The 23,242-nt window shown below is 39.8% G+C and overlaps 1 protein-coding gene across 5 annotated transcripts in view; it reads right to left on the minus strand.

Moving 5' to 3' along the window:
• The window catches only part of sipa1l3 (signal-induced proliferation-associated 1 like 3), an 84,655-nt gene that overhangs the window by 17,972 nt on the left and 43,441 nt on the right, over nt 1–23,242 (minus strand). For all 5 annotated transcript variants that reach the window (XM_027999069.1, XM_027999067.1, XM_027999068.1 and 2 more), the window contains 8 exons: nt 16,587–17,249; nt 14,151–15,123; nt 11,234–11,364; nt 7,520–7,708; nt 6,082–6,256; nt 5,215–5,318; nt 2,335–2,492; nt 1,666–2,248 (listed from right to left, as the gene is read on the minus strand). In XM_027999069.1, the coding sequence (XP_027854870.1) occupies nt 1,666–2,248; nt 2,335–2,492; nt 5,215–5,318; nt 6,082–6,256; nt 7,520–7,708; nt 11,234–11,364; nt 14,151–15,123; nt 16,587–17,048 (2,775 nt within the window). In that variant the 5' untranslated portion in view covers nt 17,049–17,249. The remainder of the gene's footprint in view (nt 1–1,665; nt 2,249–2,334; nt 2,493–5,214; nt 5,319–6,081; nt 6,257–7,519; nt 7,709–11,233; nt 11,365–14,150; nt 15,124–16,586; nt 17,250–23,242) is intronic.

Raw genomic sequence — 23,242 nt, forward strand, 5'->3', positions numbered from 1 at the left:
AAAATGAGATATGGCACAGACGATATATGACGCGTTCTTAATGTTGTTCAGTACCTTAATACTCATAAAGAGCCAGCAGTAATTGTTTCCCTCGATGCCGAGAAGACTTTTGATCGAGTTGAATGGCAGCTTCTTTTTCAGGTGTTGCATAAATTCGGTCTGGGCCCAAATTTCATCAATCTGGTTAAAAGCTTTTATTCAGACCCAACAGCCTCAGTTAACACAAATGGCTTGATGTCTCAGCCCTTCAAGATTCATAGGAGTTGTAGGCAAGGGTGCACCCTTTCACCTTTATTGTTTACATTGTTTATTGAACCTTTGGCCGAGATTATCAGAACTAATCCGGATGTATCTGGAATCAATATAGGCAGTAGAAACCACGTAATTTCATTATTCGCAGTTGATGTACTTCTGCATATGTGCAATCCTGAGAAATCAATTCCAGCTATCCTGGAATCTATGGCTACGTTCAGTGCTTTGTCAGGATATAAAATCAATTTAGGAAAAACTGTTGTACCTCTTTCAGCATCCCCCCAGAAAGGTTTATGCAATCTCCTTTTCAAATGTCTATGAGAGGCTTCAAGTATCTGGGTATTTTTGTTCCACCTGATCTGAATAATCTTTTTGAAACTAATTACTCACCTTTAATTCAGAAGATAAAAAATTATTTAATCAAATGGGCTCCCCTGCCAACCTCTCTATTAGTGAGAATCAATACTATAAAAATGTACTTTCTTCTACAGAACTTATTGTACATCTGTTCGCCTTTGGAGGATGTTTCCTGATGCTTCAGATCTTTGTCATAAATGCAAAATACATGGGGGCACATTTATTCATTTATTTTGGTCTTGCAATTGTATTCAAATTTTCTGGAAAGCAGTTCATCTGATGATACAAGAGATCATTGGTAAACAGTTCTCACTAACTCCCTCCTTCTGTCTTTTTAATCATGCTTCAGACACTCTACTTAATGTAGATACTAAACATTTACTTGTAATCCTCTTATTTCTGGCCAAGAAAGGTATACTACTGAGATAGTCAGCACCACAGACCCCTACAATTGATATGTGAAAAGCACAAATTTCTGCTATTATCTCAGTCGAAAAATTTATCCATGATCTTCATCAAAAGTCGGACAAATTCCGGAGGATCTGGAACCCACTGCAACCTTTCTTACAGAGAATGTAAATTTTTTTCTCTTTTTTACATTCAGTATATCATTCATTTGGCTGTCCGATAGGTTTGACTACTCTGAACCATGCCTGGGAATGTCTGTCTGTATTTATGTTTTTTATGTGGACACTGCAGTGCTCCTTGTTGATTTGGGGTGGGTTGTTTTTGTCTACTTTTGTTGATGCTTACATAAAGTTATGAAAAATAAATAAATAAAATAAAATAAAAAATAAATCAATGCTACAATCTCACCTCTTTAGAGTTGTTTAGCATTAAATGCAACATTGACCAATATATTTGAGGTGTATTGAGGATTTTGATGACAACATTTGATAAAATTTAATTTTTATTGCTGGTTTCACATTTGGTGATTGTAAGATGTTTTCATCATTCAAAGCTCTTTGAATTGCCTTGCTGCTGAAAAGCGCCATACAAATAAACTGAAGTCAAAACTGAATTGTATGAGAACTGGTGTAAGCTGGGAACTCTCACCTTTAACCTCTGCACCATCTCTGTGATGTCGTGTCCAGATCCTTCTGGTACTCTGACCGCAATGTGGTCTCCTCTCCCGTAAAAGATCTTCAATGACAGCCGCTCCAGCGTCCAGCCGATTACATCACTACAGAAACAATTGAACACCACCTCTTTGGTGGAGCAGTCAATGAGGACCATGTATTCGTCTGATATTCCCAAGGCGCAGGGTAGCTCTGCGGCCCCTCCGCTGAAGTCCTGGGCCAGGAGTCTCCAGGCGATGGCCCCGTCTGCGTCCAGCTCCGCTCTCTCTCTCGCTTTCGTGCGTTCACGTTTCTTAGACGCGAGGGAGATGAGGTTGTTCAGTTTCCCAGCCGAGTCCAGGGGCGTGCTGCTGACGTAGTTCTCGGCCAGGTCCCGTAGGTACTCCTGCCGAGTCCGCGTCGCCATAGTGTGGAACTTGTCGGACTTGTGCGCAGCGTTTTCCGCATTAATGACTTTGGCGAGGAGGAAGTTACGAAAGTTCTCCGGATCACGAAAGGTGACTCCGCTGGGGATGGGTGGTCCAAAAGAGGGAACGTCCTCCATACGTGTTACAGCAACACTGAGGAAAAAAAGGGGGATTAGTGTGATGCAATCAAAAACGAGGAAGAAGAACTAAAAAGCTTAAGACCATTTGTGGATACTAACCTGTAGTAGGTGCCGTCGGAGCAGGGGTTGTGCACCCGAACAATAACGAAGACGTGCTGGAAGTGGGACCTGATGTTCTGAGGGGTGAAAGGCTGCGCTCCAGGCTCTTGAAAGATTATGGTGACAATGTCGTTACCTATGTGCCTCTTTCTCAGGAGCTGGGGAAGAGGAAAGAAAACATGGAACTGGTCAGAGCCGACTCTGCAGCCAACGTAAACCGGGACGCCTGCGATCGTACACAAAACGACAGCTCTTTATGTAATTTGTTTATCGCCTTCTGAGTGGGTTTATTTGGGTCTGAGTGTTCATGTAGGAAACATGGCACACGGTCCAGGCCGAGCTTGTGCTGCAGAGCATGCCAGCTCTCGCTTCATTTCCACACACAAGTGTGAAAGTACCAATTATGTAATGCAGTCCAGAGGAACATTATTTACTGGTGCTGATAGGCTGTAGTTTGAACATCTGCACTTGTAATATACGCTAGCATAAAACAAGCCTAATCTGCTGCTTAGATCAATTTTCTTATCTATGTCAGGTTTTGCCACATATTACTGATCTGCAGTTGCGACTAGAAATAGAGACTTAAAAGATTTAATAATTTGTTTTCTGTTTCTTAAGCATTGCATACAATTAACAGACAATACATGATCAAGTATTTTTATGCTACAGTTTATGAAAGATTTTTAAGCTATTTTAAAGTCTAACTTCCACATGATCTATCACAGATTTGTACATGCTTATCATGTGGAAGTTAGACTTTTAAGCTGTCTTAAAGGTATTTAAGGTGTGTTGTTTGCAACAATGGGAAAGTCAAAAGAACGTCAACAAAAAGCTCAGGGAGAAGACTGAAGAGTTAAAAAAAAGAAAGAAAGATAACATTCCAAGATAAACCATTGGTATCAATCTAAGGAAGTTTAAAGTTTAGAGTTTGAGGAGAAAGTTTTATGAACTGATGAACTCAAACTGGAACCATTTAGACATCTTGGTGTGCAAAAGACCAAGTTCATGACCAGAAGAACATAATGCTTAAGGTCATGAACAGATGGAGAAAGGTCCAAGGGATTCCCAGAAATACGCTGCCCCCTCTCTTTTCTTGCTTTCTAGTCAGCTTCCATGTTGCTGGGTTACTGCTTCCACAGTAGATTATGTTTGTAGTCAGATGCTGCCCCCTAGAGGCCAATTGTAATGAGAAAATGTCCTATTCTGTTGAGCCTTCAACCCTGTAGATGGAGTCATTGTGCCACTTATTCATCTTCATATTCTGTCTAAAGGTTTTATTGTGACACAAAACTCATCAAACAGGGTCTGTCAGAAAACAGATGCTTTACTGCATCACAGAATTGCTCACTCATGCAGATTTTTACTTTTTGATTTCAATACTTACATTTTTCAGCTCATATTGAATCTATTGCACAGATTCACTTCTTTAAACTTCATAGTGTTGTCTGACAACTATCTTTATTGGAAGGTTTTAGAATAAAGCTTGTCCTCTGAGGCCATGAAATAATTTCAGAACATTTTTTTCAAACAATATTAGAATATTAACAGATTATAGTAAATGTTTTGTTGTGTGCATAATTTTAGATGTCTGACATCTACCAATACCTTAAATTTATTTTGTTAAAAAGTGCATGAATTTGTGCTCCACAATTAGCTTTATTTACAATTCTTATCACTCTTTATTAAAAAATTAAACCTGAATATTCTTTAGTATAACACCCCCACACACATTTCCAAGCACTGAGTTATAGTATACAGAAACAGAAAATATAATAAAACTTGATTTGAACCTGTTTTACTTTACACAATGATTAAGAAATTAGTTTTCAGATCCTCTATTTCAATATGCATCAAATGTTTAATTGCCAGAAATACTGAAACATTAAACTAAAAGTTTGACTTGTTTCTGTCTTCCCCCTTTATTTGCAATAGTTCACGTAAGTCCTTTTTCACAGTAATACAAAGTTTTGTTATCTGAAAAGTTGTGGAAGCTCCAAAACCTTAAAAATATCAATAAGTTGCAAATTAAACATTAGTCTCAGCTGTGAACTCTGAGGAGCCTCATATAAAATCCACAGCAAATATGTATTTAGTGTATTGATATATTCACATATACTTTCAACTGTTGGCTCAGATATGCAACCCCAGTGCTTTAATGCATTGATTATAAACTTGAACTCTCTGCAATATTATAACAGCAAGACGAGTCAATTATTTAAAAGACTCTTTTTCAAGCCAAACTTCATAAAATATGCAATGTCATTAAAGTTTAATTTTAATTCCAAAACAAATGGCAATAAGTCCACTTCAGAAGCAAAAATTGAAGATGCAACTAGAAGATAATTTGTTACTTAGAACTGAAAATCAAGTCTCATAATTACTTTTTAATGTCCTTTCAAGAACCTGCAGAAACCCTCCATGAGTGATTTTACCAGCAGCTTCTTCTGTAAACAACTGAGCATGAATGGCACGGCTGCTATGTTAGGATAAAAAAGCTAAAGCAGAAAGAAAAAAGAAAACATATACTAATAACTACTCACTGGTGAACCCCACCCAGCGCTGTGCCAGTTAAAGACGGAAAAGCAGAGCCGACAGAAAAGCCACAAAGGCAAGAGAGAGCTGAGACTATAAAAGCACAAAAAAGCTAAATGAAAGGAAAAAAAGAAAAGAAGAACGAACAAGTCACGGGTTACGACATCTTGGATTCTTGCTTTTATTATTCAGAGCAAAAAGAGATGTTTGAAGTCACAACCACAGACTTGCTTTGAATGGCTCTGGACAACAATAGAGGAAAGTACTTTCCTCGTATACACAGCAGTATTTGACCAGCTACAAAGCATACAGCCTCAGGTAGCTTTGCATGTTAATGAGCGTGTTTACCTGCTGCGGGTTGTTGGGCATGTATGGCAGCATGGTGGACACGTGGAACATCACCTCATAGCCCTGGTAGGTGGTGTAAAGGGAGTGGGTGCCTGTCGAGTCAGCTGGGGAGAGGGAGGAAAATTAAAGTTATTTATATTTAATGTTGAATGTAGATCACAGATGGGTGTTGTTGTAAAGCGATTTTTCTGGTTTAAGTCGCACTGTTTCCAGAAGTTCAGAATAAGAACACTAGACGAAGAATAAAATCCTCCTGACGTTTTGGTACCAGACTAAAACAGCTGCATTTCTGAAAGTTTGAAGATCATCAGAAAGGTCATTTATTTTCATGAAACACATTTATAGATAGATTTATCACACACAAAATGATCTATGGCTTAAACCTAGTGAAAACCAAAAGTTACGTTTTTCCAAAAATGTTATATTACATAGTACAGAAACGTGAGAAAAGCTGCTGACTCGACAGTCCAGCATACCGCCATGGATGCCCTCGACAAGGAGGGCGAGTCAAAAACGCCTCTTTGCAAAGGAGGCAATGGATCAACATGGAGTTCTGTATCCAAGCATCCCAGTGAAAAGTTGAGCGGAAGGACATGCACGAGTGGACAACGAGCAGATGCATGGCTAATATTCAAGTTTTTGGTAAAATAAAATTTTTGATCGTGTTAACATAAATGGGATTAGATTTTTTTCAAAATTGAAACACTGAAAAAAAAAAGACTCTTTATGGACTGCCCAACAGTTATGTAAAACGTTCAACCTTTTTATTTGTTAAAAATGGTTCCCTCTTCTCCTCATGTGTTTATTTTGCATCTGGGAAGCGGTAATGAAGGAATACAGTTATTACAGTAAGGAAGAGCCTCTCACTCTTTGTGTCGAGCTGTGCAGCGTATTTCGAGAATCCTTTGAGGAGCACCTGCTCCCCCAGCAGCTCCAGGAAGGCAGAGAAGGCGGGCGATGCCTCCTCGTTGTTGTACATCTCCTCCTCTGTACTCTGGCCCGCACGACACAGCAGAACACCCACTTTGTGCTTGTGACTCAGCTGCAACGTGCATGGACACACAGAACAAAGACAAGCAGATGAGATGTTAGACTGAACCTCCTGAGCTGCTGTCAGCGGATGAGACTTTAACCCAGCAGTAAAGTGTATTTATATATGGACGTGCTTACTAAAACACACAGTACAGTTTCGCTGTTGTATAATCCACCTACACAAACACCACACCAACTGCTGGTAAAATACCTCACACTCCGCTCACGAGGAAACAGCTCAAAGATAATGTGGCCAAACATTAAAGTTTTTATCTTTAGTCATACTCGTGACACACCCTGCTTCGACACAGCTTTCTCTGCCCTCTTTTGGTACTTTGCTCCAACATTAAATCAGATATACACAGTTCAGGCACATTTTCCACACCGTCTGAGCAAACCATATGCCACTGTTCTGCCTTATCTGATGCTGTTTTTACTTTGCATTCTTTGTAGCTACTCGACTTAAGCAGAAGCTTCAAAAACATTAAAAAAAAAAACCTGCAAATTAATATTTAGCCCTGAATCCAGTGTGTGTCAAACTCGAGGCCCGGAAGTCAAATTTGGCCAGCCATAACTTCTTCATATGTAGTTTTGTAGACTCTACAGGGACAGAGCACTATAGTTGTGTGCCTAAATATTATTTTATCAATGAAATCAAAGCAGTTTGTTTTTTTATCTGCATACAAGCAAATTACATCAATCAGTCCCTCTGGCTTTTCACGATTGTGCGATTGTGGAAATTTACAGAAAATCAACAGCTTCCTGTACTTTTTTTGCGCTTATGCATAACTGTGAGTTTATTGTAAATTTCCTGCAAAATGTTCAAAAACATTGGATTTAAGTGATGCCAACTCCCACATGAAAGTGACAGAATTTCTTATTTCTACTCCACTGCTGCCTCAGCCCTAATGATGTCTTGTTAGTCTGTGGTCAATGTGGCGAATAACAAAAAGTCACATTTACTGTCACATATACAAGCACAAATATTGAAATTACAATAAAATTGTAATTGCAAAAAATGTAAAATTGTAAATGCAGCTGAAGAAAAAACCCCACAACAATAGCAAAATGCAGGAGCGGCTGATTAAATGTTAAAAGATGTTCAATATTATTCAATTTTAAGCAGTACCCATCTATATATTAAGGTTTTTGTTAATGTGTTTCATCAATATATTCTGGCACAACCGGCCTTTTGAGAACATTCATAATTTGATACACCACCAACTAGAAAATGAGTTTGACCCCCGGTCATCCTGAGAAGCATTAAACTCACCCCCTGTTCGTCCAGTTTGAGGAGCTGTTCTGTGACTTTGGCCGTGCTGAGCGCCAGTCTCAGACAAGAGACGTTGAGCTCAGGGACGACCTGCTCCAGGACGTCTTTGAGCGGAAGACCTCGGACAGTGCCGTGTTTCGCTGTCGATGCCACCGCGTCTTCCAAGATGGAGCCACGCAGGGTCACGAGCTACATGGGGACAGGAAGAAAAGGATTGGGACAAGGACAACAGTTTTTTTTACTCTTGATTTTTTCCAACTTTTGCTGTGATTCAACTGCAAACTTTAATGCATGTTTAGATATTTATGTTTTTGAGCTTTGCAAATCTAGGCTGGAATTTTTGCCCATTCTTCTTTTAAAATAGTTAAAGTTCAGAAGGAGAGCATCTCTGAGCAGCAATATTCCAAGTCTCACCACAGATTTTACGTCTTGAGTTTGTCTGGGCCATTCTTACACATTAGTATGATTTGACCTAAACTACTTCATTGTGGCTCTGGATGTTTGTTTATGGTTATAGTCCTGCTGGAAGGTCAATCTCCACCCCAGTCTCACGTCTTCTGTTCTGCAGCCTCTACTATGCTTACGGGATGTCCAGCATTTAGCTCCATCCATCTCCCAATCAACCCCATTCATGAAAAAGAAAAGCATTCCTACACCACCATCATGTGTTACTATGGGGATGACATGTAGTGATAACCTTCCTCCACACAAACAAAAAGTTCAACTTTGGCCTCATCTGAGGAGACCACCTTCTTCCACATGTTTGATGCATGTCCTACACTGCAAAAACCCAAAATCTTACTAAGTGTTTTAGTTTAGTTTCTAGTGCAAATATCTTGGTACAGCTGAAATAGGGTAGGACTAACACACAAGCGACCTTTCAGCAAGATATACTAGCTTGTTTTAAGTTAGAAATTCTTGAATGTTGATAAAAAGTAGTAGCACCACTAGCAGGTTTTTCACTAACATGGAAAAAATGTCTTGATATAAATAAGAATAATCTGCCAGAGGAACAAGTACTTTTTATCAATGTTCAAGATTTATTGAAAACAAGCTGAATATATCTTGATAAAAAAGTTGCTCGTACGCTAGTTATGTCTTGCACATACCTGCACTAAAAACTAGAAAAATACTTGGTTTTTTTTGCAGTGTACACAGCTTCTAGAAAACTGCAAACTACAAACATTGTTAAATATTTGGGTAGTGGTAAAACTGGGCCCACCAAAGCAAGAAAGAGTGCCTCCCTCATCCTCCCTGCCAAGCACACACACAGAAAAACGTGTGTGACTTAATATTTTTGCAGCACATCATACAGTCAAAGTGTACTGTCCCCTACTGATCGGTAATTAACCCACTTAATAACAGGAGGACTAATCCTGTATGGGGTTGGTACAGTCAGGAGGAGTGGGCTGCTCTCTTCACACCCCTTTCACTCACATGTGGAGTCGTTAAAAATGCATAACGCGTTCTGGAGCTGGCAGAGGCCAGAGAGAGAGAGAGAGAGACAGCTGAACCTTGGAGGCTGGAATCTGCTGCAGAGGAATCAAACCTGATTGACAAGCAGCTGAAGTTATGAAGCTTTTGTTTCAGCTCGTCAGCTGCTGTGCGATGGTGGAGAGAGTGGCGTGCTGAGCTGGGATATCAGAAGTGGGGGGTGATTTAAAAAAAAAAGCAGGGGGTAGGAGGAGTGACGGGAGGGCAGAGAGAGCAACTCTCTTCACCTTGCTGTGTCAGCACCGCTGTGCAGAATTAAATGACATACTTAGAGAGGAAGGATATTTGAGAGGCGCTGCGGCTTGAGTGGGACAGAGTAAATTCAGAAATCAATGTCTCCCTTCTTTTTTTTTACCCCCTCTGTGGGAACAGCAGGCCTCTTTCTGCTAGCTTAGCTCTGTGAGCTTGAGCAGACAGGCTCCATTGTTGAATCAGAGCTAAAGTGATGAGGCCAGGCAGCCATGTAATCCAGCTAAAGACAACACCACACCAACCACAATGAAGACTTCACTTCCACTAAGACCACATCAACATAATGAACACGGCAGGAACTTTGTTTTTGAGTTTTTACAATGTTGAGACCAAAAAAAACCCAATTCCAACAAAAAGAAGTGACTTTTTTTTAAGACTCCCAAGACCCATGTTGTGTTCTTTTTAGGTGACCCTGAATCTGGTAACATTATAACAAATAAGCATAAAGCATGCATTTGTATTCAACACCCATAGCTGTGATATCGCATAACAAAATCCAGTACAACCAATTACCTCTAGAAGTCACCTCATTATAAATAGAGTCTACCTGTATGTAATCTAATCTCACTTCCTGATCACATGACATCCAAATTTAGCATTCTGGCTTAAATACAAAATCTCATGCACATCATCCTGAACACAACATCCACATTGTGGAAAAACTGTGGTGGAAGTATCATGCTGCAGGGATTTTTTCCTGGGATGGATAAAACATAGAAACCCAGGAAAACCCTGTTAGAGGCTGCAAGAGACTTGAGTCTGGGGCAGAGGTTCACCTTCATGCAAAGCAACAACACCAATACATATACAGTCGAAGCTGCATGTGTAGGTGTATGCTGCAGGTTTCATACACTTTTTGCCACAGTAAAATTTAAACAAAGTGAAGGTTCAAATTTTTCCAGCACAGCATCACATGTTGGAGAAAAACAAACAATGAAAATGAACTAAAGGACACACTTTCAATTCACTATTAATAATATATTGTGATAGTATTCTACAATCAACAGCAGGGACAAGGTAAAGTAAAATATGACAAAACTTTTGTTTTGAAACGTCTTGAGTGGTCTGAGAAAGTTACAAAAAGAATCTCTAAAAGGTTTTCTCGCATTTAACAAATAGGAATAATTTTGTTGATTCTAACTGATCTAAAACAAGAGAAGTTTGGTCTGATTCAACTTCAGATAGTGAGATAAAATACATCTATGTGTCTCATTATTATCTTTAAATAATAAAGTTGATTTCAACTTAAAATACTGCTTTCCAAATGTAAGCTTTTAATCAAATGTTAGCTTGCACTTTATTACTAAGTGCAGTTTGACCATCAAGCACTTTCCAAACCTTGGTAATTGAAATTCAAACATTTTCAAGGGTTTCAAGCACCCGTATGAACCTTGATGTTAGAACGATGTCGACCAAGGCAAAATTCACAAGAAAATCTGAAAACCAAATCCATATGTGCTTTCCATCCAGTCTGACTGAGCCTGAGGTGTTTTGCAAAGCAGAATAGACAAACATTTCTGTCTCCACTCAAGATGCAGAAAGCTGGAAAGGTATAAATTTAGGGAATGTGGCCCTGCAAATAATTGTCTCAATGATAGTTCATTAGAAAAAAAAACAAAAAAAAAATAGAAACTATTTCTAATTCTTCTTCACAGTTATTTAGTACTTTGTGTTGGTTAACCAGAAAAAAAATCCCAGTTCACACATTGCACTATATTTTGTCCATGAAAGCAAAGCAAAGTTGTCATTGAAGGCATGCCAAATGCTTCAGACACAGCACATAGTGTTTACTTTGGCTTTTATGTGCACAGACTGAACAGGTGGAATGTTCCCAGTGGCAGGACAGAGACGAGGCTTAAGCTGAGGGGTGAAGGAAGAAAAACTGGGACAGAGACGGGCCAAAAACCTGGGTGAGGAATTAACCTGACTCATCACTGCATTGTCAATCAGAAATCTTTACGGGCGTACCTCACTGGTCCTGACGATTATGCGGTACTGGTACTGGTCTTTGTGGTCTTTGGTATCCTCCACTTTCTCCCTGCGAATGCTCACGGCCACGGGGCCCAGCTTATCGTCCGTCCCGAAGTAGTTGGAGTGGTCTGGTGAAGGACAACGATTAACCAAGTTTACAGTTTGTGCTGAGAAAAAGTTTTCATCTGTTTACGTCTGAACATGAGGTGGTGTTATGTCTATGGCTACAACACAGGAGAGGCTGGTACACCTTGCTTGAACTACAATGGTCATAAAAACGTAAAATATGACCGTAGATCTTAAACAGATGCAATGAAGTTTGTTCTTTAACTGTTGGTTCAAGAAGAAGTTGGTCAGAGTTGCAAGTGAGTTGGTTTGCATGTCTACAAAGTGGAAAGGAGAAGAGAATGCGTCATGGGCAAAGCAGACACCATTATAATATTATAATTGATAATAATTACAAAATCAGTTTGAAAAAGTTAAGTCAGGACCTGGGTGCAAAGAAAGGGTTGAAGAAATAAGTGGTCGATAGTTATCAGATCTTTTACTTCTATTGGATGTAGGAATGATGAAGAAATATAGGTTGAATAATTAAATTAAACGATGCACCATAAGACTTTTCTTGACCTAGATTGATTTATGTTTGTCTTTGAACTCTGATCTGTTGTAATTTTAAGGGCTTTAACACATAAAGAAAACAAAATCTTAGTTTTTGATTGGTGCATAAAATTTAACTAAAACACAACCACTACAAAGATGAATATTTCCTTTGTCACCTTTAAAAGATTACAAAGTGTAGTTTTCAAAATGTTTTGATTCCAAATAAATCAACTGTGACTGTTTCTACTTATTAAACATAGAGAAAGCTGTTGACAGACCGCACAAGCATCTCGCACAGCTGCTTCCAAAGCTTCAGAGTTAAGCCCTCTTCTAGCGAACGCCACAGGCAGCAGCGTAAACACAAATTATCCAGACTCTTCAGGATGAATACAACTTGGCAGATCCCTCCTCTAACTGGACTGAACAGGGACAACCCATCTGTGAGGACACTCGTGTCTGATTATCTTGCTTGTCACGACCCGTAGCGAAAATGTCAGCTTTTTGATGAAGATCCTGACATCCACAGGGGCCGCAGCCACAGCAAAGACAGAAACACCACCGGAACGGCTTTCAGGGGGACAGCTAAGACGGCATGGAGTCAGAAGACCTAATGTATTTTTGGAATGCTAACCTTTATTTGTGTGGCTGCAGCCCTGAGTCTTCCTCGCATACAATGTTCAAACATGCTTGTCTGCACGCATGCTCCTAATAACATTTGTCACTAATTAGTCCACAGCCAGATGATGCTTGCCAAAGGGGAAATGACATCAAAAGTGTCTGAAGAGGTGATGCCGAATACAAATGGCCACACAGATCACATTAACCACTTACTTTCTGACACTAAAAGCCAGATGTAAAACAAAGCTGAGATGGCTCAGGTGTCGAATACTGGCTGTGTATCATCAGCTCAGAGTTTGCCAACCGTCCAAAAGCAGGTACATGTGTAATTAAAACTCCCGGAGGGCTGCCAGTCTACTTAACTCTGCTCTGTCCCAGCTGATTATTCAAAGCCAGTGGATGACATCTAGGAAATAAGACTCTGGCAAACAATATCGACAGAATAAGACATAAACCTAAATGACAGAAAAATAGCAATGATATACAGACATGACTCTCTGTAGAAAAACTAACAGTAAATAAATTAGATGACATTTAGTTATTAAATACAAGTATAAAAATAAATTGTGGTTGCAGCTTCTCAACTGGGATCACTCGTAGATTCCTTGTTGTATTTGGCTTAAAGTATTTTTCTTTCAAGCATGTTTGCATTAAGGCTGCAGCTAACAATTATTTTAGTGATCGATTCTACTTTGACAATTAGACAATTCTAATGAATCATATCAATAAAATATTTAGCTGGTTGGCTATAGTCAACCTTCTATGAGTTCTTATACCTGACACTGGTGATAATGCTTAATTGGAAGTAAAATCTCGACCCAATTACCAATATAGTGAAGTGCTGCGTCTAAGCACCACATTATAGAAGACAAAGGTAAAGCGGTACTGATTGAGGAGAACAGAGGGTGGTACCAGGGTTTTTAGCTTTAAACAGTACAAGAAGTGTACTGTGAGATAAAATAAAGCTTCAGTTGTCTGTGAGGTACGGTACATTTTATTATTCTGTTGCAATGACTAACGCTCTCAGCAGAAGACATGGTGTTCAAGCCCAATCTGACCCGACTAATTAACTTTAATTACAGGCCCAAGCCCAAAGTAAAGCAGACATACTATTTTAATTACGATTTTACTGCGTTTGTTTTCAGGCTATGATTTGAGTAAGCAGTGTCCCTTCTTCAGTTATCAGCGTTTGCTCCCAGCTCCATCTTGTCGTTTGTTGTGTCTGCTGGGTGAGTCAAGTGTAAGTCATCTGGGATATGTGATTGATAGGAGCAGAGCAGGACCGGGTTGGGTGCGCATTAATGTGCAGTGCGCTGTTACCGTCTAATGTTCATCTGCTCCTTTCTTTCTTCTTTTCCTCAACAGGGTAAACTACCGCCTCATGTGTTTAGACAGTAACAAGTAGATTAACTTTATATTGTGCATTCTTGTTTATTTTGCTCTGTGCTGTACACATTGTAAGCTTTATAAATGTGAAATAGAAGCCTGAGGACCACACGACCAAGCAAGTTTTCAGGTCGGGTTCTGGTCATAAATCTAAAGTCTACAGCAAAATAAAACAATTTTGTCATGATTATAAGTCATATTTTTGAAATAACGGAGTTGAGCTAATAATCCAGCCACCAACCAACCAAACTAGCTAACAGCCCATCCCTGCACCACGGGTCAAATGTGTTGCAGTGTAACTCAGCGTTACCTTTCCCATGGAAGTAGTCTCTGTAGTAGCGAGCCCCCTGGTCTACATGCTCTATGCCATATAGTTTCAGTCTTTCCAGCCTCATCTCCTGTTCTTCAATGGGGATCTCAAGCACAGATATGCTGGCATTACTCTTCCTCAGCCACCCTCTTCCTCCATCTCCATCTCCTCGTTCTGCTGAGGAGCTGAGGAAGCTCACGTTTCTCTCCCTATGCCCACCTATCTCATTGAGGAAGTGGGGACAGGAGAGGAGCAGTGGGCTTGAAGTGTGCGCTGCAGGCCCATCTAGAGGGTCCGCAGGTAGGGAGGGAAGTGTGGAGCTCTGATCGAGGTTAAGGGTCAGATCCTCGATGCTCGAGTAAATGGGGTCGTTCAGGTTCGGAGCTGACAATCTGGAGCCAGACAAGGACGAAGCGGCCGATGCTCCGGTGGCGGTGTTCCTCCGCTGAGTAGAAAAGCCGCGCTGAGATGCTGCCTCATGGAGGTCGAACAGGACGCTCTGAGCATCAAAGTGGACAAAGCTCTTTGGACACACCCAGGGTTTATAAGAGGCATCTGTAGAGCATCTGCCTCCCCTGTCCTCGTTAGCCTCTCCCTTTCCTCCGTCCAGCTCCCCCCGACTGGAGCTCCGAAGCTTCCTGAACAGAGAGGAAGTACCCAGAGCAGACTCCGTCCCACCACTTTTCTTCCTCGCTCTCTCCGTACCGTCCTTCCTGCCTGTTCCTTTGTCATCCCCGCCTGTGGGAGCAGGTGAGGGAGCGGCGGGGAAAGGAGTCTTCGATGACGGATCCGGAACTCGCAGCAGCTCTCCGAGTTGTGCGGGAGCTAAACTGCGCTGGTCAGGCCTCTCCTGCTGGAACTGGCTGAGCATTTCAAAGAAGCCTTGCTCCGGAATGCCCTGGATGTCGATGGAAGAGGTGCTGCCGTACACTCGGAACCGGTTTCCAAACCCACCGCCACCTCGAGTCTCCACCTGAAGGCAGAACAAAGAGAAATTAATTAGAAAAAGGTCAGTAAGAGTTGTTTGTTTTGGGGGGGAGGAGGTTAACAACAAAGTAATACAGTTTCTGCAAGTTAGTATTTAACTCGCAATTAAATACTAACTTGTATTTAATTTGCAAGTAACTAAGCCAATTAAATGCAGCACATAAGATGGTCTTACTCCAGCCCTTTTAGTATTAGAATTGAAATGTAATGTTTGCACATACTGTACAAAAACACTATGTGCAAACATGCTTTTTTAAAATCCTTCTTTAAAGATTTTTTTAAAAAAGAATAAAATCTTTTTTATTCTCCTTACTCTGACATTCAACCAGATAAATATTGACTGTTGTAAGTCAGATGGGATTTCTAAAATTATATTGGACACTCTTTGCAGCTTCGGCCCGCATCTTTACAAGGACTTTGTTTTTGTTCTGGGACTGCCACACACAGTTTGCACCAAAACCTGTTCTTCTCTGGAGGACAGAACCCAATGAACAGGGGATTGCCAAGGTGTTTACACTTGCATATTATTGTTTGAACAAATGAATGTTCCTGCATCCAAGAATGAGTCACAATGCCCTACTTGATATATTGGCTGATTTTTGTAGATTTTTCCACAATCTCAAACAAGAAAGCAGTGTAATAGAGGCCTCCTAATACGCCCACAGGTGTTTCTCCAATTAACTCAAACACTTACCTGTCGCATTTTATATGTTTATATTCTGCAACACTGAATTTAGTTTTTTTCATTAATCATAATAAAAAAATTGTCATACTGAATCTATGTAACTTTCTGAAATGACAAAAATGTGAACTTTTTTATGATATTTAAATTTTTAGGAGTTGTAGTTGCATATTATACTGTATAAAATATTCAATTGATAAAAAAGTGAAGAAATAAGTGTACAATTTAAAGAACTATAAAACGTGTCGGGGCCTAAACTAAGACTGAAGCTTTGGGATTTTGCTGAACCTGATAAGGAGAAGGGGATATTCTTCCACTCAACCAAATAGAGTCTTTCTCACACTTTGAATTTCTTCACAGTGAGGGCTTTTAAGAATATCTCCATTAATAAAATAATGTTTTCTTCTACACCACACAAGCTCATTTGGCAACCATTTTCCCCTTCTACATCAACAGTATTTCACCAAAAACAAACAGAAAATGTAGCAGACTAAACCCATTAGAGACAAATTAATATTTTCAAGTTCTAATATTTGAGGGAACACTTTATCTAAGCCCACAAATGCTGTAAATACAGCTGGCAAGGCAAAGCAAGCCATGGCTTTCTGCAGGCCAACCCAAACTGACTTCCATCTGTGTACCTCATTAGTAAGAGGTTTGTGTCGAAAACCTGGACTGCCGCCACAAGGAAATAACACATCCTCTTCTTCTCAACTCCAACGCAACGCACAGGAAAAGCAGAAATTGGAGAAATATTTCGGGCTCACCTCATTTTCGTCCTGTTCGCTGAGCGTTACTTCACTGTTGGAGCGCTGTCTCAGTGGTGGGAAAACTCTTAGACTGAGAGGCGAACCTCTGTCACTGACGAACCCCCCGCCCCTGAACTCCACGTCTTTTGACCATCTGCGGGGTAGCCTGGCGACCCCTCCTCGCACCAGCCTGCCGTCGGATGACAAAACCGATGATGAGACGGAGTAGTCGTCGTAGTGATTGCTGCCGTTTTGCCCGTTTTCGAGCAGCGACTCCCGGGACTGCGCGCGACGGGGAGGCCATTCGGCGATCCTTGCACGAACACCCATTTTGGGCACAGAGATGCGCGGTTGTGCTGCTGGTTCTGTGGGGTGGCCATTGGGGGTGTGACGAAGTGGAGCGTTTTGGGGTAACCCTCCGCCTCCGTCCAGAAGGTCTGAGGAGACGCAGGTTACCCCCCTGTCTCTGTAAGTGTTCATGACGCCCCGGGAGAGCTCAGGGCCGGTGGGAAGGCTTCTGGCTTCCCATCTCAGGAGGGGCACTGGGGAGGGGCCCCACACACACTCTGCTGTGGCCTCTAGCTCCCAGAAACATTGCTTTTAGTGGGGAGATGTAGAAAATTCAGTGATGCATGATGGAACAAGTCTGGATCCTCTTCCTTAAGGATTATTCTCAGCTTTCTGAAAGAGAAAGAAAAAGGAACAGAAAGCAATTAATTCAACAAATATAAAACAAATTAGGGCTTATTTTTAAATCGAAGAGCATGCGTGACCCAAATTTTAAACACACAACCAGAATGAGCTTTGGCTTCAGGAGGGCGACTCGCTCAGCTGTAACGTACTGTAAGACTGATAAGCCAGAGAGAAAACAAGGTGAAGGGATATGACAGAGAATTTCTCCCATTGAGGATAATCTTCAAGAGGCTGACATGGAATATTATCACTCACTCAGACGCTTGTACCTGCACACAGAACCACTTTGCTGCAGATTAAAACATTGAAACACGAGATAAATTCTGAAAAATATCATAAACCTAACCAAGTTGCATACAAAACCAATCTAAAGAGAATTTTCACACTACCAGGCATTCAAAGAATGCTACTATTAAAAAAAAAAAAAAACATTCCACTCTCCACAAGCAACAATTTATTGTTTTGCAGACTTCAGGAGATAGACCCACTTAAAAAGTAGTGCATCCTTATAAAGCACCTGTTTTATAATCCAATGGCCTTTCAAGGACAGCAGCTCATTCACAAGCATGTTTTGGCAAACTGAAAATCCTTAAAGAACTTAAGATAGATACAGTCGTGTATCAGGAAAATACATTCAACTGATTGGGTAACACTTTAAATATAATAACCTAGCAAATATTGCTTCCATGTATACCGCCACAATTGTGTACACAAATAATGTGATGATTGTAATTTGGTAAATTGTGCAGCTCTAGGTTGAAATGATGAAAATAGAAAAAATGTATCATGCAATTACCTTTTTAATTAATTCTTCATAAAGTAGCTCAAGCTGAGAGAGTGGAAACAGAGTGTCTGTAAAGAGCATTTCCCAAGTCTTTGTTACAGATTCTCAATTGAATCGAGATCTGAACCATTCCCTCAGCATGTTTCTGCCACCACCATGATGGATGATCTCTGAAGGCAATTGGCTGAGCAGAGTATGAAACTAAAGAAGCTAAATAAAAACACACAACACTGATTTTTGATTTTCATTTGTAACTGTGTCTTCATAATTAAGCACTAATTTGGGCTGATCTGTCATGTAAAACGAGAATAAAATACATTGAAGTTTGTTGTTTTGCCAAAACCAAGGATGAACACTTTGAACGGGGGGAATACTTTTAAAAGCTTCTTAATGTGCTAAAGGTAAGGTTTTGTACGAAAAAGAAGAAGAAAAAAAATCAAAGCTGCAACTCTCTTCTTCTCTTTCTATAGAGGGAGACAATTACATCTTTGTGAAATTAACAGGGATGAATAAATACCAGAAGACAGAAAAGGGCAGCAGTGACACAGCATCAGCCGGAGGGGTGAGGTTGGATGAAGCCATAAATAGAGCAACGGGAAAAAGTCAAGAAAGAGCACAGTACATTGCTCAGTGAACCACATGGATGTGCTTCGATACGACAGTCACACAGCATCAACTCTTAATCCAATGGCCTTTCAAGGACAGCAGCTCATTCACAGGCATGCTTTGGCAAACTGAAAATCATTTTTATCCCCCTTTACTAAGAATAGGCAAAGGCATAAAAACAATGTATTTTTGTTTTGAGTTCTTTCATTGTTAAACATTAGGAACGTTTTTTTCTTTCTTTTTGTCCCCCCTGTTGAGGCAACAGTATGACTTCACTGGGTGATGCAGCAAGAAATGGGAGCTTGGTGACATGTTGGTCTGTGAATTAAAGTGAAGAAATCAAGCCTGGCCCTTTTGCAGCATCTGTTGCAAGGGTCTTGTTCTCATTAAAATAACCAGTTTTCAGTGTTATTTATATGAAACACTTCCTCTGTTTTATAATCACAGTCTATGCAGAGATAAAATGAGCAAATAGTGAGACCAGTCAATAAAATTTAAATTCGCTGTGTAAATGGCGATACTTCTGGTTGAAAAGGGAGATAATTAATGTAATTATTAAAAATAATCTACTGAGACGCAACAATGGAGGAAAACTCAAAATTGACCAAATTTACCTCGATAAACTAAGCTTCAATCGGTAAGTCTAATGCTGAGGAATCAAAAACTGTTTCCTATTCATTAAAATGCTTTTACACTAAGATCCAGCACATCAAATGAAACAGGAAGTTAGTATTGGCCTGGGAAAAACCTCATCTTCAATAATCTTACATGGCAAACAGGGCAGGTCATACATTTTTTCTTCCTTCTGCTCTCGCTTCTTGTTTGTAGTGGAGAGCCAAGTTGATATTTTCAGTTTTTTCTGCATGAAATCTCACAAAGAAGTAAAAAAATTCAAGAGCATTTTAAATAGGAGATTCGTAAAAGAAATATGGAGGAAAATGAGCCTAAGAATCTGTGAGGTTTGGTTATTTCAAATAAGGGAAACAGATGAGTGTTAAAAAGTAAAATGTGCTTAATTCATCCATCTGCGCAGCACTCCATTTTGGGATTAAAGCTCTTATCTCCATAAGTCTCTCCTCAAACTGCAGAAGTCACTAAAATATCTCAGTGAATTTGCCCAATGTGCACAAGAACACCATCTGCAGATACTCTAAACCTTTAATAATGTGCAGGTAGTTTTCAACATTCACTACAATCCTCATTCTGCTTATAATAAAACTATTACTTTACATATATTTTCATTTTTAAAAGCTCCTGAATTTATAATATTACTAGTACGCTTATTCATTAACAAAAATAATTTTCTTATTTCTCCCAAACTGCTCATTAACAGCACGTTTTTACAAAATCAGGCTCTGATATTCAGATGGTCAAAGAAACTTACTTAAACATTTAGTTGAATCTTGAAGGTTTAAATCCACTAAACTAAATTTAAGTAATTAGAAAAGTGATTTAAAAGCCAAAAAGCAACAAATCCATAAAGAGCTATAAAATATTTACAATTCTTAAATCCTAACCTCTGAAAGCGCCAATTAGAATGACGTTTTTTTAGAGGGTTGCATTTCTTTGCTCATCTTGGTTTGTGTGAATTTTAGAAAAATGTATCAAGTCCAGCTTGACGAGGTGTGTGTGTTTTACAGCCCACAAGATATCTGCATCCTTGCTGAATCTATTTTTGGGCTGCATTACTCACACACTGGGACTGAAACACATAAAAGCATTAATGATCCCATTCACGGCTAACAGCATCTCACTTTACGTCTTTTTAAGTCGCCACACCAGTGTGTCCCATCTTTGTTTATGAAGGAGGAAAAGCATTTCCGAGCCAAAGGCTCCTGCTCTGATCATGCTTTCTGACAGAGTCTGTCCTCATTCAAAAGGCCGTCCTGTGATCCACTACGAGACCCGATCCCAGATTATCCGCCCCAGCTGCAGGGGTTGGAGAATGGCTTCATTATGTGGCTGATGAGAGAGAGCAGTCTGTTTGATCAGTCTGAAACACACCTACGTTAATAAGGACACCAAAACCGTGTTGATGCATGAAATGTTACATAAAGAGACGGCTTAATTTGTGTAATTATGCATAACTGAGAAAAGATCCGGGGGGCAGAAATCATCTTTGCTGAAGTCAGAATTATGCACACGCATTAAGGTTCGGTCCACAGTTCAGGGCATAATGAGCAGACATTTAACGCCTTTTAATTGCTCACATACACTGATTGATCAGCATAAAGATGTGGCACCTCTAATATGGCTCCATCATTCATTCTTTTCTCTGCACACTGGCTCTGACTTGCCCAGCATGCGGCAGGCTTGGCGCATGCACCGCAAACATGCATCGAGGCTGGTAATTACGCTGGTTAGATGGTAGTAATGACAGAGCAAGCAGAGAGGGCCAGCTCGCAAAGGAATGAGCGTAATCACTGTGGAGGAGGTGCCACCGCCGCTGCTCCTCAGTCACAGCAATGCAGAGGACCTCAGATCAGAGAAGACTGAATAAAAACCTCTGAATTAGAGGCGAGGAGGGATCAACCTCCCATATGTTACAGCAGGGTACGCCAACATTCAAAAGTCACGTGACGCAAGAATGCATCTCCCAACACTCAAAGGTTTCTGAGAGTCAACAAAAATATGTGATGAAAAAAGATGACAAAACCAAACCATCTAGAGGTAATCTGAACGCATCAGCAACAGTATGTGTGGGAGAGACGAAGATTTAAGGGCTGGTTTGAAGAACATATGGTGGCACATCCGACTGGCAGACGGCAGACAGGAGCAGAGCCTGACGCCGCCATGCAACACAATGCAGCATTGCATTGTGCAACAAGTCCATGTCGCTGACACATAGCAGCAAGTCTTGGTTTCAACAGATGTTACAAAGTAAAAGAATTTTGAAAAGTAGACAAACGTAAAAGTCAAAAATGTGGTTTCAATCTAGAGTATTTCAGATATCTTCAAACAATATAAAAAATTAAAATACAATTACAGCATTATCTCAGCTCTTTAATGTAATAATGTCATGCCAATACAATTAGTATGAGTAAAAAAAAGTCATCAGATTAAGAAAAAGTAACTTCTTGAGCGTTGATTAACTGAAACAGCAAGAAATTAGTAAGAGATTTCCCAATGAACGCTTTTTACCAAACAGTTGAAAAAAGTTCTGATAAGTTCTTATCATTTCATAGATCATTAGCAATAAAAAAAGAATTAAAATCTCTCAATTACTGAGATGATTTTTGTATTTTGTAATTCCAAGTATATAGTGATGACAGTACTTCTGTTTTATTGATTTTTAGTTAAACAATGAATCATCTTTGCTGCGCAGAAGTTCTTGGCCAATAAAACCAAAGCCAGTTCTCTGGCGTAAATTGTGATTTTAGGAACGATCTTTTAAGATTTACACCTTTCCTTGAAAAACAACACTCACACAGTAGACGTTGCAGCAGAAAATTATGTCAGTATTCAACTATTGACAGAAGAATGAACTGAGTGGAAGTGCTAGTCATAAATACAACTTAAGCTACAAATTATGACCACATGAGTGTTAATTCTTGGCATTTAAAAATTATTTGCATCATTAATGCAATAAATCTTCCCTCTTTGTTGTTGCTCAACAACAAAAACGCTGCGAGACTTTAACATGCCGCTCTTCCAGTTTGGTGAGTGCTAATCGTGCCAGGCACAGAAAGACACAGAGGACAAACAGCAGCCATAAATCAGATGTCACTGCATTAAATGTCAACTGTACTTGACACGAATAGGAAAAATTACACAAACGCATCAAAATCCATTCAGAAATGTTGGGGCGACCGTTCTCGTTTGCCTTGACATTAAAACAATTTGAAGTAATGTTCTCTCAGTGTACTCAAAGAAAATCTGGATCTTAAACTAGGAACATTTTATCAACTAGCGTGCTTTTTAAAGATATTTTAATTCAATCAGGGGTCATAATGGATCATATTTCACAAGAACAGCACAACAAACTGGAAACCAGATCCAAAAAAATGGGGTGAAATGTAAAAAAAGAAAGAAAGACAGAAGTAGTATATTTTTTACTTTTTCACCTACCACTTTGTTGAATAATAATGTTTTTTTTAAATACTTTTTCCACTATCACAAGTGTCTACAGAAAACAATATTTAAAGCTGAGCAACCTTCAAGGCTTTTTGTGGGTTTGAACCAAGGAGAACTAAAAACAAAGGCATCACTGCTGAAATGCTAAAATGTCAGAGCTCTTAAGTGAACCAAGTATATATGTTAGGGTTTGAATGTTTCATTGCTCCCCTTAAGCTCACAAAGACATGCTGCAGAACGACAGTGTGTCTACTTGCAATCCCCCGATGGAGTAAAATGATTTACTTCCTCTATCCCACATTTAACATGCAGATTTACTTGTTGATGTTCTGCTGTCATGATTATTAAATGATCACTTACAGCTGTGTGTAAAAGGGAAAGAAACAACAGAAAACCTCCAACTATGTATATAGAAGTCCAAATAATGACATGATTTAAGTATGTTACTCCTGCTTTGGGATACGAGTCTATCCTGCTTGATAAATATGAAAGTTGTCCTTTGTAATACAGAGAGAAA

Source organism: Xiphophorus couchianus, chromosome 18 (assembly GCF_001444195.1).
Source record: "Xiphophorus couchianus chromosome 18, X_couchianus-1.0, whole genome shotgun sequence".
NCBI classification, from domain to species: Eukaryota; Metazoa; Chordata; class Actinopteri; order Cyprinodontiformes; family Poeciliidae; genus Xiphophorus; species Xiphophorus couchianus.